Source organism: Cavia porcellus, unplaced genomic scaffold (assembly GCF_034190915.1).
Source record: "Cavia porcellus strain 051 isolate PalLab524CR breed Dunkin Hartley unplaced genomic scaffold, mCavPor4.1 scaffold_6, whole genome shotgun sequence".
Taxonomy (NCBI): domain Eukaryota; kingdom Metazoa; phylum Chordata; class Mammalia; order Rodentia; family Caviidae; genus Cavia; species Cavia porcellus.
The window spans coordinates 76,352,680-76,372,256 of NW_026947489.1; the positions used below are offsets into that span (position 1 = coordinate 76,352,680).

At 40.2% G+C, this 19,577-nt stretch overlaps 1 protein-coding gene across 1 annotated transcript in view; it reads left to right on the forward strand.

The window, feature by feature from the left end:
• Positions 1-1,870: 1,870 nt before the first annotated feature.
• Mettl16 (methyltransferase 16, RNA N6-adenosine) overlaps positions 1,871-19,577 on the forward strand; it is a 75,751-nt gene continuing 58,044 nt past the window's right edge. Inside the window, exons 1-2 of the mRNA XM_003469674.5 lie at positions 1,871-2,032; positions 8,442-8,569. Of these exons, the coding sequence (XP_003469722.2) occupies positions 8,442-8,569 (128 nt within the window). The 5' untranslated portion in view covers positions 1,871-2,032. The remainder of the gene's footprint in view (positions 2,033-8,441; positions 8,570-19,577) is intronic.

Sequence of the window (19,577 nt, forward strand, 5' to 3'; positions counted from 1 at the left end):
ACCAACTAAAACAGACTAAAATGCTCTGTGGTGTTATGTTACATCTGTGGCACAATGAAGTGGCTTTGAATAACTGGAGGGTATTTTGGCACTGTCCGTTCTCCTTGAATCCAGGTTGATCCTTTAATTTGCTTTAATCCATAGAATATGGTGAAAGTGTCAGTTCTGAACCCAAGTTTTAAAAAAGGTTAGCCTTTTCACCTTTTTTGGAAATGTTGAGCCAATGTGTAGGTTTGGGTATTCTCCTAGAGTGATTATGAAAAGAAGCCACATGCAGAGGGAGAACAGCTGAGACTACAGAAGAGAGCCAGCTCTTTCAGCTGAGCAAGCTGATGCTAGACCCACTGGCAAAGACAGCAGAACGACTGGTTTAATTACAGCCCAAACTGCAAACCTGTGCGTAAATAAAGTGGTTGTTGTTTTGACTCACATATTTTATTTTATTTATTTATTTATTTTGATACTGGGGATTGAACTCAGGAAATTGTGCTTGCCAGACAGGCACTGTATTGCTGAGCTAAATTCCTGGCCCTGACTCACATATTTTAGATTGTTTTGTTACTTGGAGTAGACAATGAAAATATCTCCTCAGCTTTTCATTGGTGTTGGGCATGGTGGTGCATCCTTGTAATCCCAGCATGCAGGAGACTGAGGCTGTGAGTTCAAGGCCAGCCTGAACTTCATAGTGAAACCCTGTCTAAAAAAAAAACAAAAAACCCCACAAAAACAGCTTTTCCATTGATGACTTCTGCATAAAGCTCAACTCTCCACTCCTTATGCCTTATCTCACACGGTTATGGTACTATTTGCCAAACGATTTCATGTTAATTGTTAGGTCCTGAGCAACCCCTTGCCCACCTTTTGAAATAGGATCTCCCTATGTAGTTCTGGCTGGCACTGAACTCACTATGTAGCCCAGGCTGGCCTTGAACTTGCAAGGATCCTCCTCCCTGAGCCTCTCAAGTGCTGGAATTATAAGCAATGTCTGGCTGCCATTTTTGTTCTGTTTTGTTTTTGTGGTGTAGGGAATGTAAGCCAAGAACTTGTGCATGCTAAAACACATGTTTATGTGTTTAAACCACTGAAATATACCTCCAACTCACTTTTAAAAAACAAAACATTAAGAGATCCTAGGTCCTAACTTGGGCTCTGTGTTACTAGCTGCATGCCTTTGGAAAGTCATTAACCTTTCTGTTTCAGTTATAAAATGGGGAGACTAAAGCTCTTTCTACTTAGCGGAGGGTAAAAATGAGTGAAACCGAGTTGAAACAAAAAGGAAATGTGTTAGGAGCTTTTAGCTCAAGAGGCAAGTGAGGAAAATCAAGAAACAAGGACTTTATAGCATCTGAATGTAAGATCTTTTTCTTTTTTCTTTTTTTAATACCGGGGATCGAACTCATAACCCTGTGTTTGCCAGACAGGCGCTTATGCCGCTGACGCTAAATCCCCGGACCCACAAAATGTAAGATATTTAACAAATGAGTTAACTTCTATAATCCTCAGTTCTTCTGTAAATGAGGCTACTTTTTCCTACTTCACAGATCTATCTGTGATGATTAAATACGGCCCTCCTTAAAGGGAGACCTGTTGCCACAAAAATCAACAATTGCCTGCATCAAACACAAACGTCTCCTTCCCTCATTCTCCTATTCTCTGCCCATCTCCAGAGAGTATGACTTGTCAAATCTAGAGCGGGATCCAGAAAGGTACTTAAACAAAAACAAAATTTCCTCAGAGGATTGCGGGGCAGGTCTGTCTTTCACCGCACCGCAAAGGACTCTCACTAGCTACCACGCCTCCTCCTTCGGTCAAATTCCAGGTATCGCGGCACTTGCTCTTTTCTTCAGGGTAGGTGTGAGTTTCGCGAGAACTACTTGTCCAATCACTAGGCCAGATGGCTTCACAAGATGGCGGCGCGCGGGGATCGTAGCATTTGCGTTTCTAGGAGCTTCGCGCTGCGAGTGACGTAAAAATTTGGGACTGTACAGGCCCACGCCAGACACATCATCGGGCAAAAGCATCCACCTTAGAGGTGGGTCACTTAACGTCTTTTTGTATGGGTTGAGGTCCTGGGTCAGTTAACCACTAATCATCCGGCTTCCTCCTCGAGTCAAAGGCTCCGGAGATGCTGGTTTCGGGGTCTAGGAGTGGGGACTGATGCTGTGTGTGCGCGCGTGCTGGGATATTAAGGGTGGGTGGGAGGAGCTGGCAAATAGAACGGAGCGTAGTATGGAAGTATGGAACCCCCGCCCCGGGGCGGGCGGGGGGGGTGATATTTAGAGAATGGTGGCAGACCAACGGAGTAAGATGGGGACATGGAGGACTGGAAGACTTGGGCAGGTGGCAGTGGCAGGGTAGGCGGAAAGAGCCGGGGTTTGTGAGGGAAGGCGAGGACAGAAAGCCAAGGTTGGGGTCGAGGTAGGAGGGGTCTGTGGAGAAGCAATTTGACATTCTATTCGTCATCAGCAACCTAATTTTGGAGACAGTCTTGCCATGTCGTTCAGGCTGGTCTTGAGTGCACTTTGTAGTCCAGGTTGGCCTTGATTTTCCTGCCTCAGTCTCGTAAGAGCTTTAATTACCAGTGTGTGCCACCAGGCCGGACCAGGAATTATGCATCCTGAAAGCAGAATTTAGACTTTTCTTTTTTTACAGGCTTACATATTAAAAGAACTGGTACTTTCGGGTTAAGGGTCAGGAAGTACGCAGGACACAAAAGCATGGAAATAAGATAGCTCAAAGAATGGAAGTGCCAACCTTAACAGTACTACTTTATATTATTTTATCTTATTTATTTTTTGGTACCAGGAATCAAGCTCAGGATTTTTTTTTTTTTTTTTTTGTATCAGGAATCGAACTCATGACCTGCTGCTTGGCAGGGCAGCACATAAGTTAGGCTGCTGAGCTAAATCCACGGCCCCAAATTCAGGATCTTGCACTTGCCAGGCATTCGCTGTGCTGCTGGGTATATTACCAGCCCAACAGTACTATTTTAGTTTTCTCGGCTGACTCAGGCAACCCTGAAGAAAAACTTTAGCCCTTAGGAAGAGCTTTTATGAGATGTGGACTGCTAACTCAGAAAGAGGATGGTGTATTTCACTGGCCTGGACATTGAGATAAGTTCTATTGCTCTTTCAGGCAACAAAAATGTGGATACCTCTTCTACTAGTCTGTTCGTTAAGCTTTGGGATTCTCAGTGAACAAAACAGACAAAATATTTTTCCTCATGAAACTTACTGGTAGGGAAATGTAAAAAAAATAATGTAATGCCAGATGGGTAAAGTCAATGTAGAATACTGTAGTAAAGGAGAAGTGTGTTCACTCAATGGATATTTAAATCAGGTACTCAAAAAAGATGTCAGTGAGGAGGTGGTATTTGACCAAAGATCTGACAAATGTGAAGGCACCTTGATTGAGTGTATTTCTAGAGGGAGAGCAACTCTTGCAAGTGCAAAAGGCATGTGTGTGTCAGACTTGAAAGAGAAATAGCAATAAGGCCAATGTAGTTAGAGCAAAATGAACCAAGAAAAGTCGATTTGTTTAGTGAAAAGTGGGACGTGACAATGCTGATGTGAGGAAAAGTTGACACCCAACCTGAGTTGAGGTGACACATGCCTGTAATTCTAGCACTAGGGAGGCTGAGGCAGGAGGATCTTCAGTTTGAGGCTGGCCTGGCTGGGCTACATAACAAGACCCTGTCTCAAAAGAAAAGAAAAAGAAAAAGGCTGATACTGGGCTAAACTTTGAGGAATAGAATATTGTCAGCTAATCATCCAGTGCCTGTATTAGAAGGTTATTTAGTAAAAACAAACAAGAAATGACATTAGTTATTTGGACACAGTGGCACATGCCTACAAGTCTCAGCACTTTGGGAAGCTGAAGCATGGGGATCACAAATTTAAGTCATACTTGGGCAACTTTTCACAGTTTCAGAGGAAAGAAAAGTTGGCAGGTATGGTGGTGCATGAGTCAGGAACCTGAGTCAGGAGGATACCCTCCAGGCCAGACTGGCTGCATCTCTGACCCGAATTAAGATGGCAGAGAGTGAACTGAAAGTAGTTTCATTTAGTTCAGGTGACGTGTTCCATGTGCACTGATGTGAACTGTGAAGTCTTGGTGTCTTCTTCAGTATGGTGCAGTGTCCTAATATACCACTGTGTTAGAGAACCTTTCATTTTTGTTGCTTACATAATTACTCTTTTATCAGAGTTTTAGGGCAGAGGCCTGGCTCTGGGTATTCCAGTAGTGAAGGCTTGACCACCTGTTCCAAAATATCAATCAAAGAGATGAGCAGTGATAAAGGGAAAAAAAGGTACCTTAATCATTGAAGGGCAGGTATGGAAGTTTGTCTAAAAGGAAACAGCTGAAAGTGGGGAGGAATGACGACTACAGTCAAAAGGAACGGCCTATTTAGTAGTTCTATGGCCAGCACAGAGGAACAGAAAGGAGAGCTAAGGGAGTGTATGGTAAGGAAGTAAGCAGATGGTGAAAGGTACATAAAGCCAGACCATGCCGGATGGAGTATATATACTGAAGTAATGGAATCTATTTTTATGATAAGCATAAGGTTTTGTTTGTTAAAGACAACTCACTATGTAAGCCAGGCTGGCCTTGAACTTGTGTGTATCCTCCCACTTCAGCCTTCAGAGCACTGGCATTGCAGGTGTGTGCCACCACACCTGGCAGAATAAGGTTTTGAGCAAGTAGACAAGAGGTAGGTCAACTGAGATTGTACTTAGGTGATCACTGCAAGGAAAGATGGGACCAAGAGTGAATGAAGGCAAACCAACTGAAAGGCTGTTCTAGCAACCTAGGTAACTTATCCTGAGTGGATACTGGGAACAAGGAAAGGAGATGGATTTGAAATGTTTAGCAGGTAAAACTCACAGATTTCTTGGATGTAAGAGAGAGTGAACTATCAGGTGACTGCTAGATTTCTGGCTTGCATAATATTCTTTCATATGTTAAACCAGGGATGCTAGCAAACACTTGTAATTCCAGCAGTCTGAGAGGCTGAGGCAGGAGGATGACAAGTTTGAGCCCAACCTGGGCAATTTAGGGTTTTACCATGACCCTGTCTCAAAATAAATTTAAAAGAAAAATGTAGTTCAGTGTGAGGGTTCACACCACTGTAGTACCTGGGTTCAATCCACTGTAGTACCTTCCCCCTCCCAAAGTGGGAATATAAAGAACAATATAAAAAAAATTGCCTACCACCCAGAGACATACTAATTTTTTTTTTTTTTTTTTTTTTTTTAGTATTGGGGATTGAACTCATAACCTTACGCTTGCCAGGCAGGAAAATACCAACTAGGGGATAGGGCTATACCTAGTGGTAGAGTATATGATTAGCATACCTGAGGCCTAGGATTCAATCCCCAACACCAAATCAAAAATTAAGTAAACAAAATTACTAACTACCTGGAGATCTACTAGGAAACTACATTAGTTTTCTTTTTTTTCCTTCAATTTTTATTTTTGGTATTGGGAATTGAACTCAGTACCTTGTACTTGCCAGGCAGGCACTTATGCCACTGAGCTATATCCCTGCCTCAGCTTTTGCTTTTTGATCTAAACATGTTAACTTTTCTTTTAAACTTGGATGAAACAAAGTGTTTTCATTTATTTTTAGCTATCTAGGAGTGACACAAATTTATGAAAGAAATTGAAATAGAACTTTTTTTTTCAAACTTCAGTGATTTTGTAGTATGCTGCCAAATATTTAATCTTAACAAGGACCCTGTAAAAACTAACTGTAGATTATAGATTCTTTTGCCTTTATCACTATGAGGGTCTTATCTTTTTTTTTTTTTTTTTTTTTTTGCTGCTGAGGATTAAACCCAAGCCTTGTACATGCCAGGCATGTACTCTTCTGCTATCTACTGCTGAGCTACCCTGCCAGCTCACTCTGCATTCACCCAGTTCTTTTTTTTTTTTTTTTGTACCAGGGATGGGACTCACGACCACGTGCATGCCCAGCAGGTGCTTTCACTGCTGAGCTAAATCCCCAGCTTCCCAGCTCACTCTGATGCTCTCAAAGGAAAACAGTTTTTTTCCTTTTATTAAAAAAAAAAAGATTTATGTTGTGTACATTTTTATATACATGGCATAAAATGTACTATGTAATGATTTTTATGTACAGTGACTTAAGTACACTCACACTGACATGCAGCCCTCACCACTTTCTCTCCAGAGCGTTTCCATTGTCCTAAATGAAGGTTCTGTGCCCTTTAAATGCTTGGCTCCTAGTTCTTTCCCATCCAATTCTGTTCTCTCTGTTTTTTTTTTTTTTGGAACTGGTGATCGAACTCATGACTGCATGCTTGCAAGGTAGGTGTTTATGCCACTGAGCTAAATCCCCAGCCCCTGTTCTACGCTCTGTATGAGTTGTCTTTATCTTGGTACCATATTAAAAGGAAGCATATAATATTTGTCCTTTTATTTCTCTTAGCATCATGTTTTAAAGATTCATCTGTGTTATAGCATGTATTGGAATTTAATTCCTTTTTATGGCTGGGTAGTAATTTATTGTACATTTATAACTTCAGCCATTTCCCATATTAATAAATGTCTGGAGGCTAATAGCTACCTCTTCGAGACCTCTGGTAATTATAGAGGCCTAGGATAACTTTTTTTTTTTTGGTACCAGAGATTGAACTCATGACCTTGTGCTTGCCAAACAAGCACTTATGCCGCTGAGCTAAATCCCCAATCCTAGGCCAAAGGTAACTTGTGTTACTCTCATGTCTCAATAGTTAAAATATTGCGCTAGTTGTGGTAATACACACTTGTTAACCTAGTATTTTAGAGGTTGAGGCGGGAGAATCATTGTGAGTTCGAGGTCAGCCTGAATTGCATAGTGAAACCTGTCTCAAAAAGACCAAAAAAAAAAAAAAAAAAAAAAATTCTACAAGTTTTTCCTTTCCAATGTATAATTTTTTTGGTGGATACTGTATATACCATATAATGTATAGTTATTTATCTGTAGACACTTGGATTATTTCTACCTTTCTGCTGTTGTGAATAGGGCTTTTGTGAACACTGATGTACAAGTTTTTGTTTTAGTACCGACATTCAATTCTTTTGGGGATATACCTAAGAGTGGAATTACAGTATATGGTAATTCCATGTTGATTTTTTTTTTTTTTTTTTTGTCTTTTTTAAGCAGGGTTTTACTATGCAGTTCTGGGGACCAAGAACTCACTTTGTAACACAGGTTGGCCTTGAATCACAGTGATCCTCCTGCCTCAGCTTCCCGAGTGCTGGGATTACAGGTGTGCAATACTGTATCCAGCTTGAACTTTTATTTTTAGTTAGTGCCTAAGTCCACTTTTTTTTTTGTGACACAGTTTCACAGACTGGCCTTAAACTCACTACATGGTCCAGGCTGGCCTTGAACTTGCAGCAATCTTCTTTACTTTGTATTAGTCTAAAGTCTTGTTGGATACAGCACCATATGATTTTGTGCACAGTGGCCTTAGCAGGAAGGTTCTTTGGAATTTAGCATGGACCATGCTACTGTCTTCATGGATGTAACCTATCTTTCCCCATATGCCTGTGGTTTTGTTTGGCTTGCCCCCAGAGTCAAACATAAGTAAAGGAATGAATGAAGGAAGAATTGGTATGCTTTGTTTCACAGCAGTGGTACCATTTCACATTCCTGCCAACTTTGTTTGTTTGGGTTCTTTTTTGTTTTTTTGACTAATACTTTGAACTCACTGTGTAGCCCAGGCTAGCCTTGAACTCATGGTACTCTTACCTCAGTCTCCTGAGTGCTGGGATTACAGGCTTGTGCCACCCCACTCAGCCAGCCACATTCCCACCAATTTATGAGGGTTTTAAGTTTTATTCTTTTTGTTTTGTATTTTGAGACAGGGTCTCACTGGTTAGTCCTGACTGGCTTTGAACTCACCATGTAGTCCAGGCTGGCCTTGAACTCACAGCTATTCTCTTGCCTCAGCTTCCAGAGTGTTGGGATTACAAGCGTGAACCACCATGCCCAGTTTCTTTTTTTTTAAGTTTCTAATTTCTTTACTTTTTCATAAATGCTTGTTGTTTTCTGTTTTGTAATTTTTGTTGTTATTCTAGTGGGTGTGAGGTGATATCTCACTGTGAGTTTGATTTGCATGTCTCATCATAAGCATCTTTTCATGTGCTTATTATGTGCATTTTAAAAATTTCTGTTTTCGGGCCTGGGGATTTAGCTCAGCGGCATAAATGCCTGCCTTGCAAGCAGCAAACGTGAGTTCGATCCCCGGTACTGATAAAAAGGAAAAGGACAAAAAAAAAAAAAAAAAAAAAAAAAAAAAAATTCTGTTTTCTCACTTGATTGGAAGAGTTGTGTTGGCTTTAACTGTTGACCTGGCATTCACAACTTGTCCCCCACCATTTAAAAAAACTAAATATACTGACTTTTTTTTCCTATTTCTCTTTTTTTTTTAAAGATGGCTCTGAGTAAGTCAATGCATGCAAGAAACAGATACAAGGACAAACCTCCTGACTTTGCATATCTGGCATCCAAATATCCAGATTTTAAGCAACATGTTCAGATAAATCTGAATGGAAGAGTGAGGTAGGTAACATGAAAGATTATTCATACGGTGTCATTCTAATGTGGCCTAAAGGGACCCAATGTAATGGAAAGCAGTTTGAACTTTTAGAAGACCTGCGTGCTAACTGTGAATTTCATTAAACATCTCATGTGATCTTGGACAAATCACTTAGCCTCCCTAGATCTCAGTTTAACCTGTAAAATGAGAACATTGTTCTTAGGAGGCTGAGACAGGAGAGTTCTGAGTTTGAGTCCAGTCTGGGCTACATAATGAATTTGAGGCTAACCTGGGCCACACAGTAAGTTTGAGGCCATCCAGGGACTACTACAAAATACAAATAAAGAGTTCAAAGAGAGGATGAGGGCTAGGCATGTAGCTCAGTGACAGGGCACTTGATGAGAGGACTGGATCAAACGCTGTTAAGCCTCACCTTGAAGAAAAAAAAATTTCTACTAATGTCCAAATTATTTTTTACCTTACAAAACTGCAGAGACTAGGTATGTCTTCTATGTGATCTAAAGCTTGGTGATTGGTGAGAGTAGACCCTCTTTAGAAAGATTGGTGAGGGTAGACTCTCTTTAGAAAGACATTATTTGGGGGCTAGAGGTTTAGCTCAGCGGCATAAGCGCCTGCCTTATAAGCAGGCAGTCATGAGTTCGATCCCCGGTACCGGTAAAAACGAAAAAGACAAAAAAAAAATCTTTTTTTTTGTTTTATGCTGCTGAGCTAAACCTCTAGCCTCAAGACATTATTTTTTAAAGTGTGTGTTTATTTTGCTGTAAGGTAGAAAAATAATAACTAGAACATTAAAACTGGTTTCACAGATGTTATTACTTAAAACATTGCTAAAAACCAGACATGGTGGTGCACGCCTGTAATCCCAGCATTTGGAAGGCTAAAGCAGGAGGCTAGCTTGCTCTACCTAGTGAATTCAAGGTCAGTCTGAACTGCATAGCAAGACCCTGTCTCAAGTGTGTATGTGTGTGCATATATAAATTTAATTTTTATTTTAGTATATGTGCTGCTGAAGTGAGCACTAAAGTTAATTTTTGAAAATTAAGAAAAATATGACTAGGGATGTACTATGCATGTATATTCATGGAGCCCTTTGTTCAACCCATAGCATGAAAAACAAAATTAAAAAAAAAAAACCACAGAAAAACCATACACAAACACACACACATACTCAAACCTTGAAAAACAATGGTTAGCAGCTTGTGTATATTTTAAAAACCTCCAATATTGAACCCGAACTCTAAGAATTACAAAAGGAACTGAAAATTTCAAGCCTCTGTGGAGACATGAGGTACTTTTGTGAGGGCAGGGCAGAGTAGGGTGTGAGGAAAAGACGGAAAGTAAGGAGTAGCAAGGTCTCTGGACTTTGGCAGCCTTTTTACTCCTAGCACTACCCTTATGGCTTTAGAAATACCCTTATGCTGTTAGCTCTGTCTTTATGGTGGATTAACCCCAGGGCAAAGACACCCTTAACATGAAGTGAAAAGTTTTTGTTTTGTTATTTTTTGCACTGGGAATTGAACTCAGGACCTTGTACTTGACAGGTAGGCACTTATGCCACTGAGCTATATCGTTGGCCCTAAGTAAAAATTCTTTAAAAATATGCTTTGTTCATTTTCAAGGGAATTTTTTTTTGGTGGGGAGAAAGTTTCACTATGTAGTTCAGGCTGACTTCAGGCTGAACTCCTGTGTTGCTCAGGCTGACCTCAAACTCAAGAATGATCTTCTTGCCTCAGCCTCCTGAGTGCTGGGATTATAGTCATGCACCACTATGCCTGACTGGTCTTTGGCTTTCATAAGCTTCTCAAAGGGATTTGTGATGCTCATTCTTTGAGTATATAAAAATCAAGCTCAAATACACTAGAACAATGGTTTTTAAGCTTTCATGATTTTGCTCTTACCAGAGTTTTAGGAAACTGTGAGGTTTTACAGAAAAGGAGAATAAAAGCAAGGGTGGTGGGGGAGTTTGTATACCTGGCAGGGTAGATAATCCTGGTCTGGCTGGTCACTGTATCAGGACTGGTTCTGTCAGGTGCCGTCTGAGAAGTTCTTATGTATTGAGGGGCCCTCTGGTTCCTGTAAAGCAATTGCTGCTTCTTGGGGAGGGAGTGACCTTATCATGGGATAATATGTCTGTGAGGCTTTGCTTTTCCTGGAATTCAGGATGGCTAAAGGTACAGGACAATGATTGGAGAATTCAAGATACCACTCTTGGGAGTCTGGAATGGATATTATAAAGATTGGCAGTGGGGGGATGAGAGAATGCTAATAAAACTTGTGTTACCAGTTTTTAGACACTGTAAATGATTAACCTGCTTATGTGCAGGGCTGGACAGAAACTGGACTCAACTTTTTAAATTAATAAAGGAGACAGATATAAAATGAAGACAGAGATACCAAATGTTTTTCTGCTTTTAATTACTCACTGGGCAGTACTGCCCAGTTACTGCAGGCCCTGCTTCTTAGACAGTGTCTTTACTCAGTAAAAACATGGAAGGGAGTCACTATGTACGTGCTTGTCCTACTTACCATGTTGCTGTGTGAGGTGCATCTGAAAACATACATAGACTAGCAAGTGTAAGATCATGAGTTCAATTCCTGGTACCAGAAAAACCCCAACTATGGAAATAGAAATTAAAATTATATTTAAGTGAAAATTCTGATATTTTCTTTACATTTTCAAAAGAATTATTTTGACACCTTACTCTGTATATTACCCTAAGAAGACTGAATTGCCATTTTTCTGTGTTTATAACAATCCTGCCCTTGTTCTTAACGTTCTGTTATTGTAACAGGTATGTAGGGTGAATCCACTTATAAGGAGGAAAGTGTTATTTTGGCTCACAGTTTTGAAGGTCTTGGTCCATGGTGGCTCTGTTGCAATTTTGGGCCTGTGGTGAGCAAGCACATTGTGGTTGGGAGCACTTGATGGGGCAAGGCTGCTTACCTTATGGCCAGTGAAAACAAGAGAGAAAGAGGTTGAGAAACTGTCTGATAATCCCATCAAGGGTACTCTGCCCATGGCCTAAAACCTCCCACTAGGCTCCCCCTCCCAATAGCGTCCATCTGGGGCCAAGCCAGCATGGGCCTTTGGGGTATATTACAGATCCAAAGTGTAGAATATACATGTGAATGTTTATTTTTCCTAGCAGCTCTAGGGAGGATACAAGTTTGTTTTTGTCTCCTCTCTATACCTACTATGGAACTTAATTATTTAACCAAATCTATTGAGCCACAGTTTGCTCTGTTCTAAAAAGCCATAATAAACTAGAAAGACATAGTCACTGCCACATTAAAGTCTATACATAAGAAGACAAGTTAGGCAAATATATAAGCAGATAACTTTCAGTGTGGCAGAATCTGTGGTCTGTGCGTAGAATCATACAGGAGGGAGATCCAATACCCATTTTGGGATTTAGAGAATGATTTGACACAGAAATGGTGTCTTGGTTGTGTTTCAAGAAAAAGAGGAGTAGGTAGAGAGATGAGCATTCCAGGTCAGGGGAGCAGCAGAGGAACTAAAAAAGTTGATCATGCTTAGGGTGTAGCGGGTAAGAGAGAAAATAAGGCTGGGGAGGGCTGTACTTGTCATATTTTACAAGCCTCAAGAGGGAGTTTGGAATTTATCTTAAAGACATAGTATAGAGGGAGGGGTTGTGTCTTCACAATTACCTGGAAAATACTTAAGGGGATCATAGGCTGGGCGTGGTGTATGCCTGTATTCCCAGCACGCAGAAGGCTGAGGCAGGAAGATTGTCACAAGTTCAAGGCCAACCCAAGCTATATTGTGATTTTAAGACCACTGTCAACTACAAAGCAAGACCCTGTCTCCAAAAAATAAGGAATTAAAAAGATGGATATGTATATGCGTATATATATGAATTATATATATGTATTACTAAGAAAGTCAAATGTTGCATGTCTCTTCTCACATGAAATATAGTGGGAGAAAAGACAACATGAAAGTAGAAGGGCTGCTAATAGGGAAGGGAGAGGGAATAGAAGAGAGGGAGGGGAAAAGAGAGGCAGATGGGAAGTGGAGGTCATCAAAGCACACTATATGTATGTATGAAAATGTCATAATGAAACCCATTATCTTGTACAGTCAGTATGTGTTAATAATTGTAATTGTAAAAATCATTAAGGACAAATCAAACAGATCTATTATCACAGTATATTGAAAGGAATTAAAGGTTCTTGGTGAGTAATATCAGTATCTATGAATATCATGCATCAACAGATATTCATTGGATGCATGAGGAAAATTCCTGTATTAAAATGCTGTATAGGGTGAGGGGTTTAGCTCAGCGGCATAAGCACCTGCCTGCCAAGTGCGAGGTCATGAGTTTGATCCCTGGCACCAAAAAAAACAAAAAACAAAAAAACCCGCTGTATGTAAGTGGCATGTTGTCTTGGTTTCTTTTGTGCTGTTGTAACAGAGTACCTGAAAGTAGGTAATGTGTAACAGAAATTTACTGTTTGGCTGGGTGTGGTGGTGCACACCTGTAATACCAGCACTTGAGAGGCTGAGGCAGGAGGATTGTTATGAGTTGTTGAAACCAGTGTGGGCAACACAGTAAGTTCAAGGCCATTATGATCTATATAGTGAGACCCCATGTCAAAAAAATAAAAATAAAAATAAGGAAATTTACTGCTTATAGTATTGGAGGCTGAGCAGCACCTTGTCCTGCCACCTGTTGAGGGCCGTATTGTTTTGTTTTTTGAAACAGAATCTCAGCATCTCACTATGTAATTCAGGCTGGCCTTGAACTCACTGTGAAAACTAGGCTTGCCTTGAACTCATGACCATTCTCCTGTCTCATTCTCCAGAGTGCTGGGGCTGTAGACATGTACCAATACTGTAGACATGTACTGTAGACATGTACAGCCAGCCTGATGATTGACGACCTTCTTGGCTTGCCTTCACTTGTGAAAGAAAGCTGGGAAAGGGTTGATCCATTCCCCAAATTCCTTTTCACAGCAGCAGTATCTCTCTTCAAGTAGCCAGAATACTCAGGATGTTAGCACCTCCGCTTAGGCCCTACTCCTAACATTGTTGCCTTGGTTATTAAGATCCTGATACATACTTTTAGGGGGTATATGTTTGGTCTGTAGCACGAACCTAAGACAATTACAGAAAAATGATGAGAAAAAATATACTAAGTAAATGAGATTTCCCCTTAAATCAGATGAAGTAAAAGCAAAACACATCAAATTGGAAAGAGAACTACTTTTTATATTGATTGTACTGCTTTTCAATGAATGTTTTAAACATGAAGACTTTTAGGTTTTGAAAAACATGACAGAAACAGTCATAAATAAGTGTTGGAATGCCAGGTGTGGTGGCACATGCCTGTAATACCAGCTACTTGGAGGCTGTGTCAGAATAACAAAATAAAAGGGTGGTGACGAAGCTCAGTGGTGGAGTGCTTGCCTAGCAGGTAGGAACCCCTCAGTCCAATCCGCACAAAAGTAAAGCATAAAAAAGTGCTTGACATAGTTCAGAGACATTTTCTTGTATTTCTACCAAAGTAGACAGAAATAAACAGAGCTAACGTCTTGGAGATTTTCAGGGGATCCATACTTACTAGGACAACGGGATACAATATTTTGTATGTGATTTTGAGGAAAAGGTGTACAACCTTTAATCTGTAATTTGGAACTTTACTATTATCCTAGGTCTTTTTGTTTGTTTTGTTTTGTTTTAGTTTTCTGAGACAGAGACTCACTTTGTAGTCCGGGCTGGTCTTGAAACTCATTATGCAGCCCAGGCTGACCTGTGACTTGGGAGGAATCCTTTCCTGCCTCAGTCTCCCCACTTCACCTGGCAGCGTTTCACTTTAAAGACACATTGACTTGAAAAAGGTTGACTACTACAGGTAGAAGTGTAAATAATGGTAGCTTTGATGATAATTTTGAACTTTTTATCCAGTAAATAGGAGTTTTTTCAAATCACTTTCATAGATATTTATATTGAGAAATATAAATGACTTATATCATTTATAAGAGAAATGATTGAGCTGGAAATCTTTGTGGATTAGTCTTGTTTCCCTTATTTATTAAAAGTAGTGTAAATCTAGCAAAAATTACTACATTTTACAGATGGCTTGATTAACATGTACCTGAATAATATTTGATAGTCATTAAAAAGTAAATAAAGTTGCTGACTAAAATGTATAATAATGTAACTAAAAGTTGGAATAAAGAAATCTCCTCCATAAAAGCAAGGAATAACAGGCATAAATTGACCTATGTGGGTCAGATAGCAGAGGGCTAGGCATGAGGACGTGAATGTCTTGAAGGATGCACTGCTTCGTGAATGGGAAGGCTCAGCGTAGTGAAAAAATGCCTTATTCCTAATGATGTATAGCATTTTCAGAGGACAAAGTGGCATGTTTCTAAAGAAAAATCTGTACAGCAAATATTCTTTTTGTGCGTTGGTTAGGTTGTTTTTTTTTTTTCCCCCTTGAGACAAGCTCACTATGTAGTTCAAACTGGCCTTGAAGTTACTGTGTAATCCGGGCTAGCCTCAACTTCAAGGTGGTCCTCCTGTCACAGCTCCTGAGTGCTGAGACTATAGGTGTGTGCCTCCACAATGGACAAAGCGAATCTTCTTTAATAAAAGAGTAATGGAATAAGGAGAAGTGTAAGGGCATAGACTTTCCCCGATATATGATTAAATGTGTTAAGTTAGAGTAATTAGTATAGTATCAGAGCAAGCAGAGACCAGTTGTCTGACACAGAGTGACATTTGGAAAAAATCCTGAGTCTCCACAGCAGGACACCTTCGAATGTGCACATTAATAGTGGAACAGCTCCCGCTTGTGATTCTACTCAGTAGGATACCTCCCACAGGGAGTGTACATTAGTTAGCTGATACAGGTGACTCTTCGTTTAGCAGTCTTGGCTTCTGTGTATTATAATGTGAATATCTCACAGTGCTATGAATGATCAGAGTGACTTTTCAATTTTTTGTTTGTTTGGTTTGAGACAAAATCTTACTGTGTAGCTCAGCTTGGCTTTAGACTTGCAATCCTTTTGCCTAAGCCTCCTGCCTTAGTTTTCTAAGTAGCTGGGATTCCAGGTGTGTAGTACCATGATCGAAGTTTTATTGAGACTAAGTGCCTTATCTAAAAAAAGAGCATAAAGCTGGACATTTATTTATTTATTTAGTCTATTTGAGACAGGGTTTTGCTGTGCAGTTCAGGCTGTCCTTGAACTTATTTTGTAGTGCAGGCTGGCCTCAAACTCAGAGCAATCCTGCCACAGCCTCCTGAGTGCTGGGATTACAGGTATGTGCCACCATGCCTGGCAAAGCAACTTGGACCTGTGGTTAGACACCTGTAATCCTAGCTCTCTGGGAAGGCTGAGGAAGGAGGATACAAATTTGAGTCCAGCTCAGGTGACTTAGTGAGACTCTATCTCAAAATTAAAATATGGACTGGGAATGTAATTAAGCGCAGAGACCTTGGGTCCAGTCCTCAATCCCTCCAACCCTGCCACATACACAGAATTAAAATAGTGTAGTTTGGATGGGGGTCATAAATAACATGTAGTGACTTGTATATTGTAGACGCTTAGCTAATGATGCTTGTGTTGCTATTAAGCATAGTATAATTAAGGCAGTAAGTGTTGCTGATGTGATTTTGATTTCTCTTTCTTTTTCTTCCTTGCATTTGTCACTTCTTTGTTATAATTTTTCCTTTTTTTTGGTACCAGAGATTGAACTCACAACCTCGCACTTTGCCAGGCAGGCCTTTGTTATAATTTTTAACTTTGGTCTTGTTTTGTTTTTTGAGACAGTGTCTCACTATGTAGCTCAGGCTGGCCTCGAACCCACTCATAGCAATCCTGCCTCAACCTGTCGAGTGCTGAGATTACACATCACTTTGCCTGGTTATCTTTGTTATAATCATATCAGACCATCACAATTAGATTTTAGTTACTTTCTTTTTTTTTTTAATCGGTACCACGGATCGAACTCAGGACTGCACGCTTGCAAGGCAGGCGCTTATGCCGCTGAGCTAACTCCCCAGCCCCCACAATTAGATTTTAATTTATGCCTTTTCACAGTAACCAGATCCATAGGACAATGTTTACATGAGTTCTATAAGTTGAGACTGAATGGAGTCTGACCTGATTTTGTTTCTAAATCAAACAGCCTCCATTGAAGAGCTTGGTCACTTAGAATGATAGTACTATTTTTAGTTGTGTGGTTTTTGTTGTTATTGTGTTTTGTTTGTTGATTTGTGTTTGAGACAGGGTCTTGCTATGTAGTTCAAGATGGCTTGGACTGACTTTGTAGCCCAGGCTGGCCTCGAATTCATAGTGATCCTCCTGCCTGAGCCTCCCAAGTGCTGGCAATTACAGGGGTCCACCACCGTACTTGGCTGGTAATACTGTATTTCTCAGCAGAGCAGCAGTCATTCTAAGGAAATAGGACATCAGCCTGTTGACAATTGGCTATTTTGTGAAGCAGGATGTGTCAAACAAACAAAAAAAACTGATGGAATGAATAAATTGCTGATTTCCACATGAGAGCCAATTTTAGTTACCAGGTCTTCCTGTGATCTTAGAAATGAGAATAAAAAAAGATCTTGCCTGTGTTCAGAATTTTGAATGTCCCAGGTTGCTAGTATGACCTAAATACTTAACTAGTGAAGTTGGATGGCTAGACTTTGTCCTACTAAAGAATTTGTAACACTTAGACTACTGTCTGCATTTCCTTAGAAGTTAAAAAGTGAACTTTTTTTTTTTTACTAACAAAGCCCAAGAATCACCTCTCCATGTTTTCAGTTTCATTTCCTTCAGTTAGACTTGCCTCTGCTTGATGTCTTACATTTTCAGGTGATTAGGATATAGTAGTTCCTCATTAGTAAATCATGTAATGTAACTCATCAAAATAAATACTTATAAATATTTCTGAGTAATAAACATTTATATAGACAATTCTATTTAAAAGCCCAAGGAAAACTAGCAATATTTCTGTTTCTCTTGCCCCAAAATGTCTCATGAAGCTATGTGATGAATGCTGAATTGTAGCACTGTTTTTTGGGGATTGCTGATTGGGCTGAAACTATCTTAGGTTGGTTGTCAACAGAATTGACCCTTTATCATGGAAAGCAAGTACTCTGGAACCAAGGACCTATTTTCCTTTTTGAAAAGGAGATTTTTAAAAAAAATGATACAGACTTTATAGATCCCCTAATGAGAAAATTGCAAAAATGTAACCTTCCTAGCTATATTTGGTAATGTTGCATATGGAAAGGAAAAATTTTATAATTCTTCTAACACAAAAGATGAATTACTTTGCTGGTGTTCTTTTCTATACACCATTGTCCCCTGCCCTCATTTTTTGTCTTCTTGAGACAAGGTCTCCCTATGCAGTTCAGGCTGGCCTTGAACTCAAATTGTAGCCTAGGCTGGTCTTGAATTTGCAGCAATCCTCCTGCCTCAGGCTTCTGAGTGCTGAGATTACAGGCATGTGCCACCACACCTGATTTGTCCCTTTTTTTTTTTTTTCTTTTTTCCGGTACCAGGGATTGAACTCACGACCGCCTGCTTGCAAGGCAGGTGCTTATGCTGCTGAGCTAAATCCCCAGCTCCTGTCCCTATTTTTATATAGTAATCTTTGTGGTTTTATTGTATAGAGACATAGTTGGTTTTTGTTTTTTTCCTAAATGATGCCAATTTTAAATAGTTTTTTGAAGACATTGCATTTTCCACTTATAATATAGTACTTATAAAGTACAGTGTTGTCTTTTCCCTGTGTACATGTTCCATATTCAAATATTGAGAAGGCCCAATACTTTATATAGCAGTTAAACTTTAAAAACTGCCTCAGAATTTGCTACAAACTTGGGCCCTTTAATGTTTTGTTGTGTGGAACAATGCTAAATCTATACTTAAAGTTGTCTTGATCCACTTCTTCAGTGGTAGGCCTTGAGGAAGCACCACTGGAGAGGAGCTCCCCTACCTGAGAGAGGAACTGTCCAGCAGAGCAGCCCCAGACCTTCCTGCAGGTGTGCCGCCTGCACTCTGGCACAGCTTGGTGATGATGGGATCACAGACTCTTTGGCTTCTTCTGCTGATGTTTTGATTTTGCCTTCTCTGTAGTCCGATTCTTACCCAGCCAGTTGATAATTCCATCATGCTTGCCATGCATCTTCTGTTTATCTTTTTCACTGATCTTGCCCTGAAGGTTCTTGTCTTCAGCAATTGCTTTCATGTTTTTTTGTTTTTGTTTTTTTTTTTGCTAACTTCACTTCAGAATTTGCTTTTATGTTGAAAGCATAAGACTCCAGTGAATTTTTAGAGGACACCTTGTCCCTTCAGCTTTCTATTTCTCTCCCTGCTGGACATGGATATGCTCCATGTCCTCCTTGTTCAACACGACATTTGTTGTGAATTATGCTAATCTTTTTCTCTTTTCCTGTATTTTCTTTTTTTTTGTTTTTTGTTTTTGTCTTTTTCCTTTTTATCGGTACCAGGGATCGAACCCACGACTGCCTGCTTGCAAGGCAGGTGCTTATGCCGCTGAGCTAAATCCCCAGCCCCACTTTTCCTGTATTTTCGTTTACAGCAGAGATGTTGACGATGCTATTGGCATCAGTGTCAAAAATGACCTCAACTTGAGGAACACCACAGGGTGCAGGAGATGTGAGTTCAAACTCACCAAGCAGGTTATAGTTGGTCATGGCGTGCTCACCTTCATACACCTGAGTGAGCATGCCAGGCTGGTTGTCAGGGTAGGCAGTGATGTCTGTGTCTGCTTGGAAGGGGTGGTAGTATTGCACGTGATGAGGACAGTCACCACTCTGCCTGCAGTTTCAATACCAGAGAGAGGAGAACATCCAAGAGCAGCAAATCTTGGAATATTTCGGACTTGTCTCCATGTAAAATGGCTGGACAGCTGCACCATAAGCAACAGCAGGTTTGATGCTCTTATTCTTTTTTTCTTTTCTTTTCTCTTTTTTTTTTTTTTTTTTTTTTTACTGAGGCTCGAACTCAGGA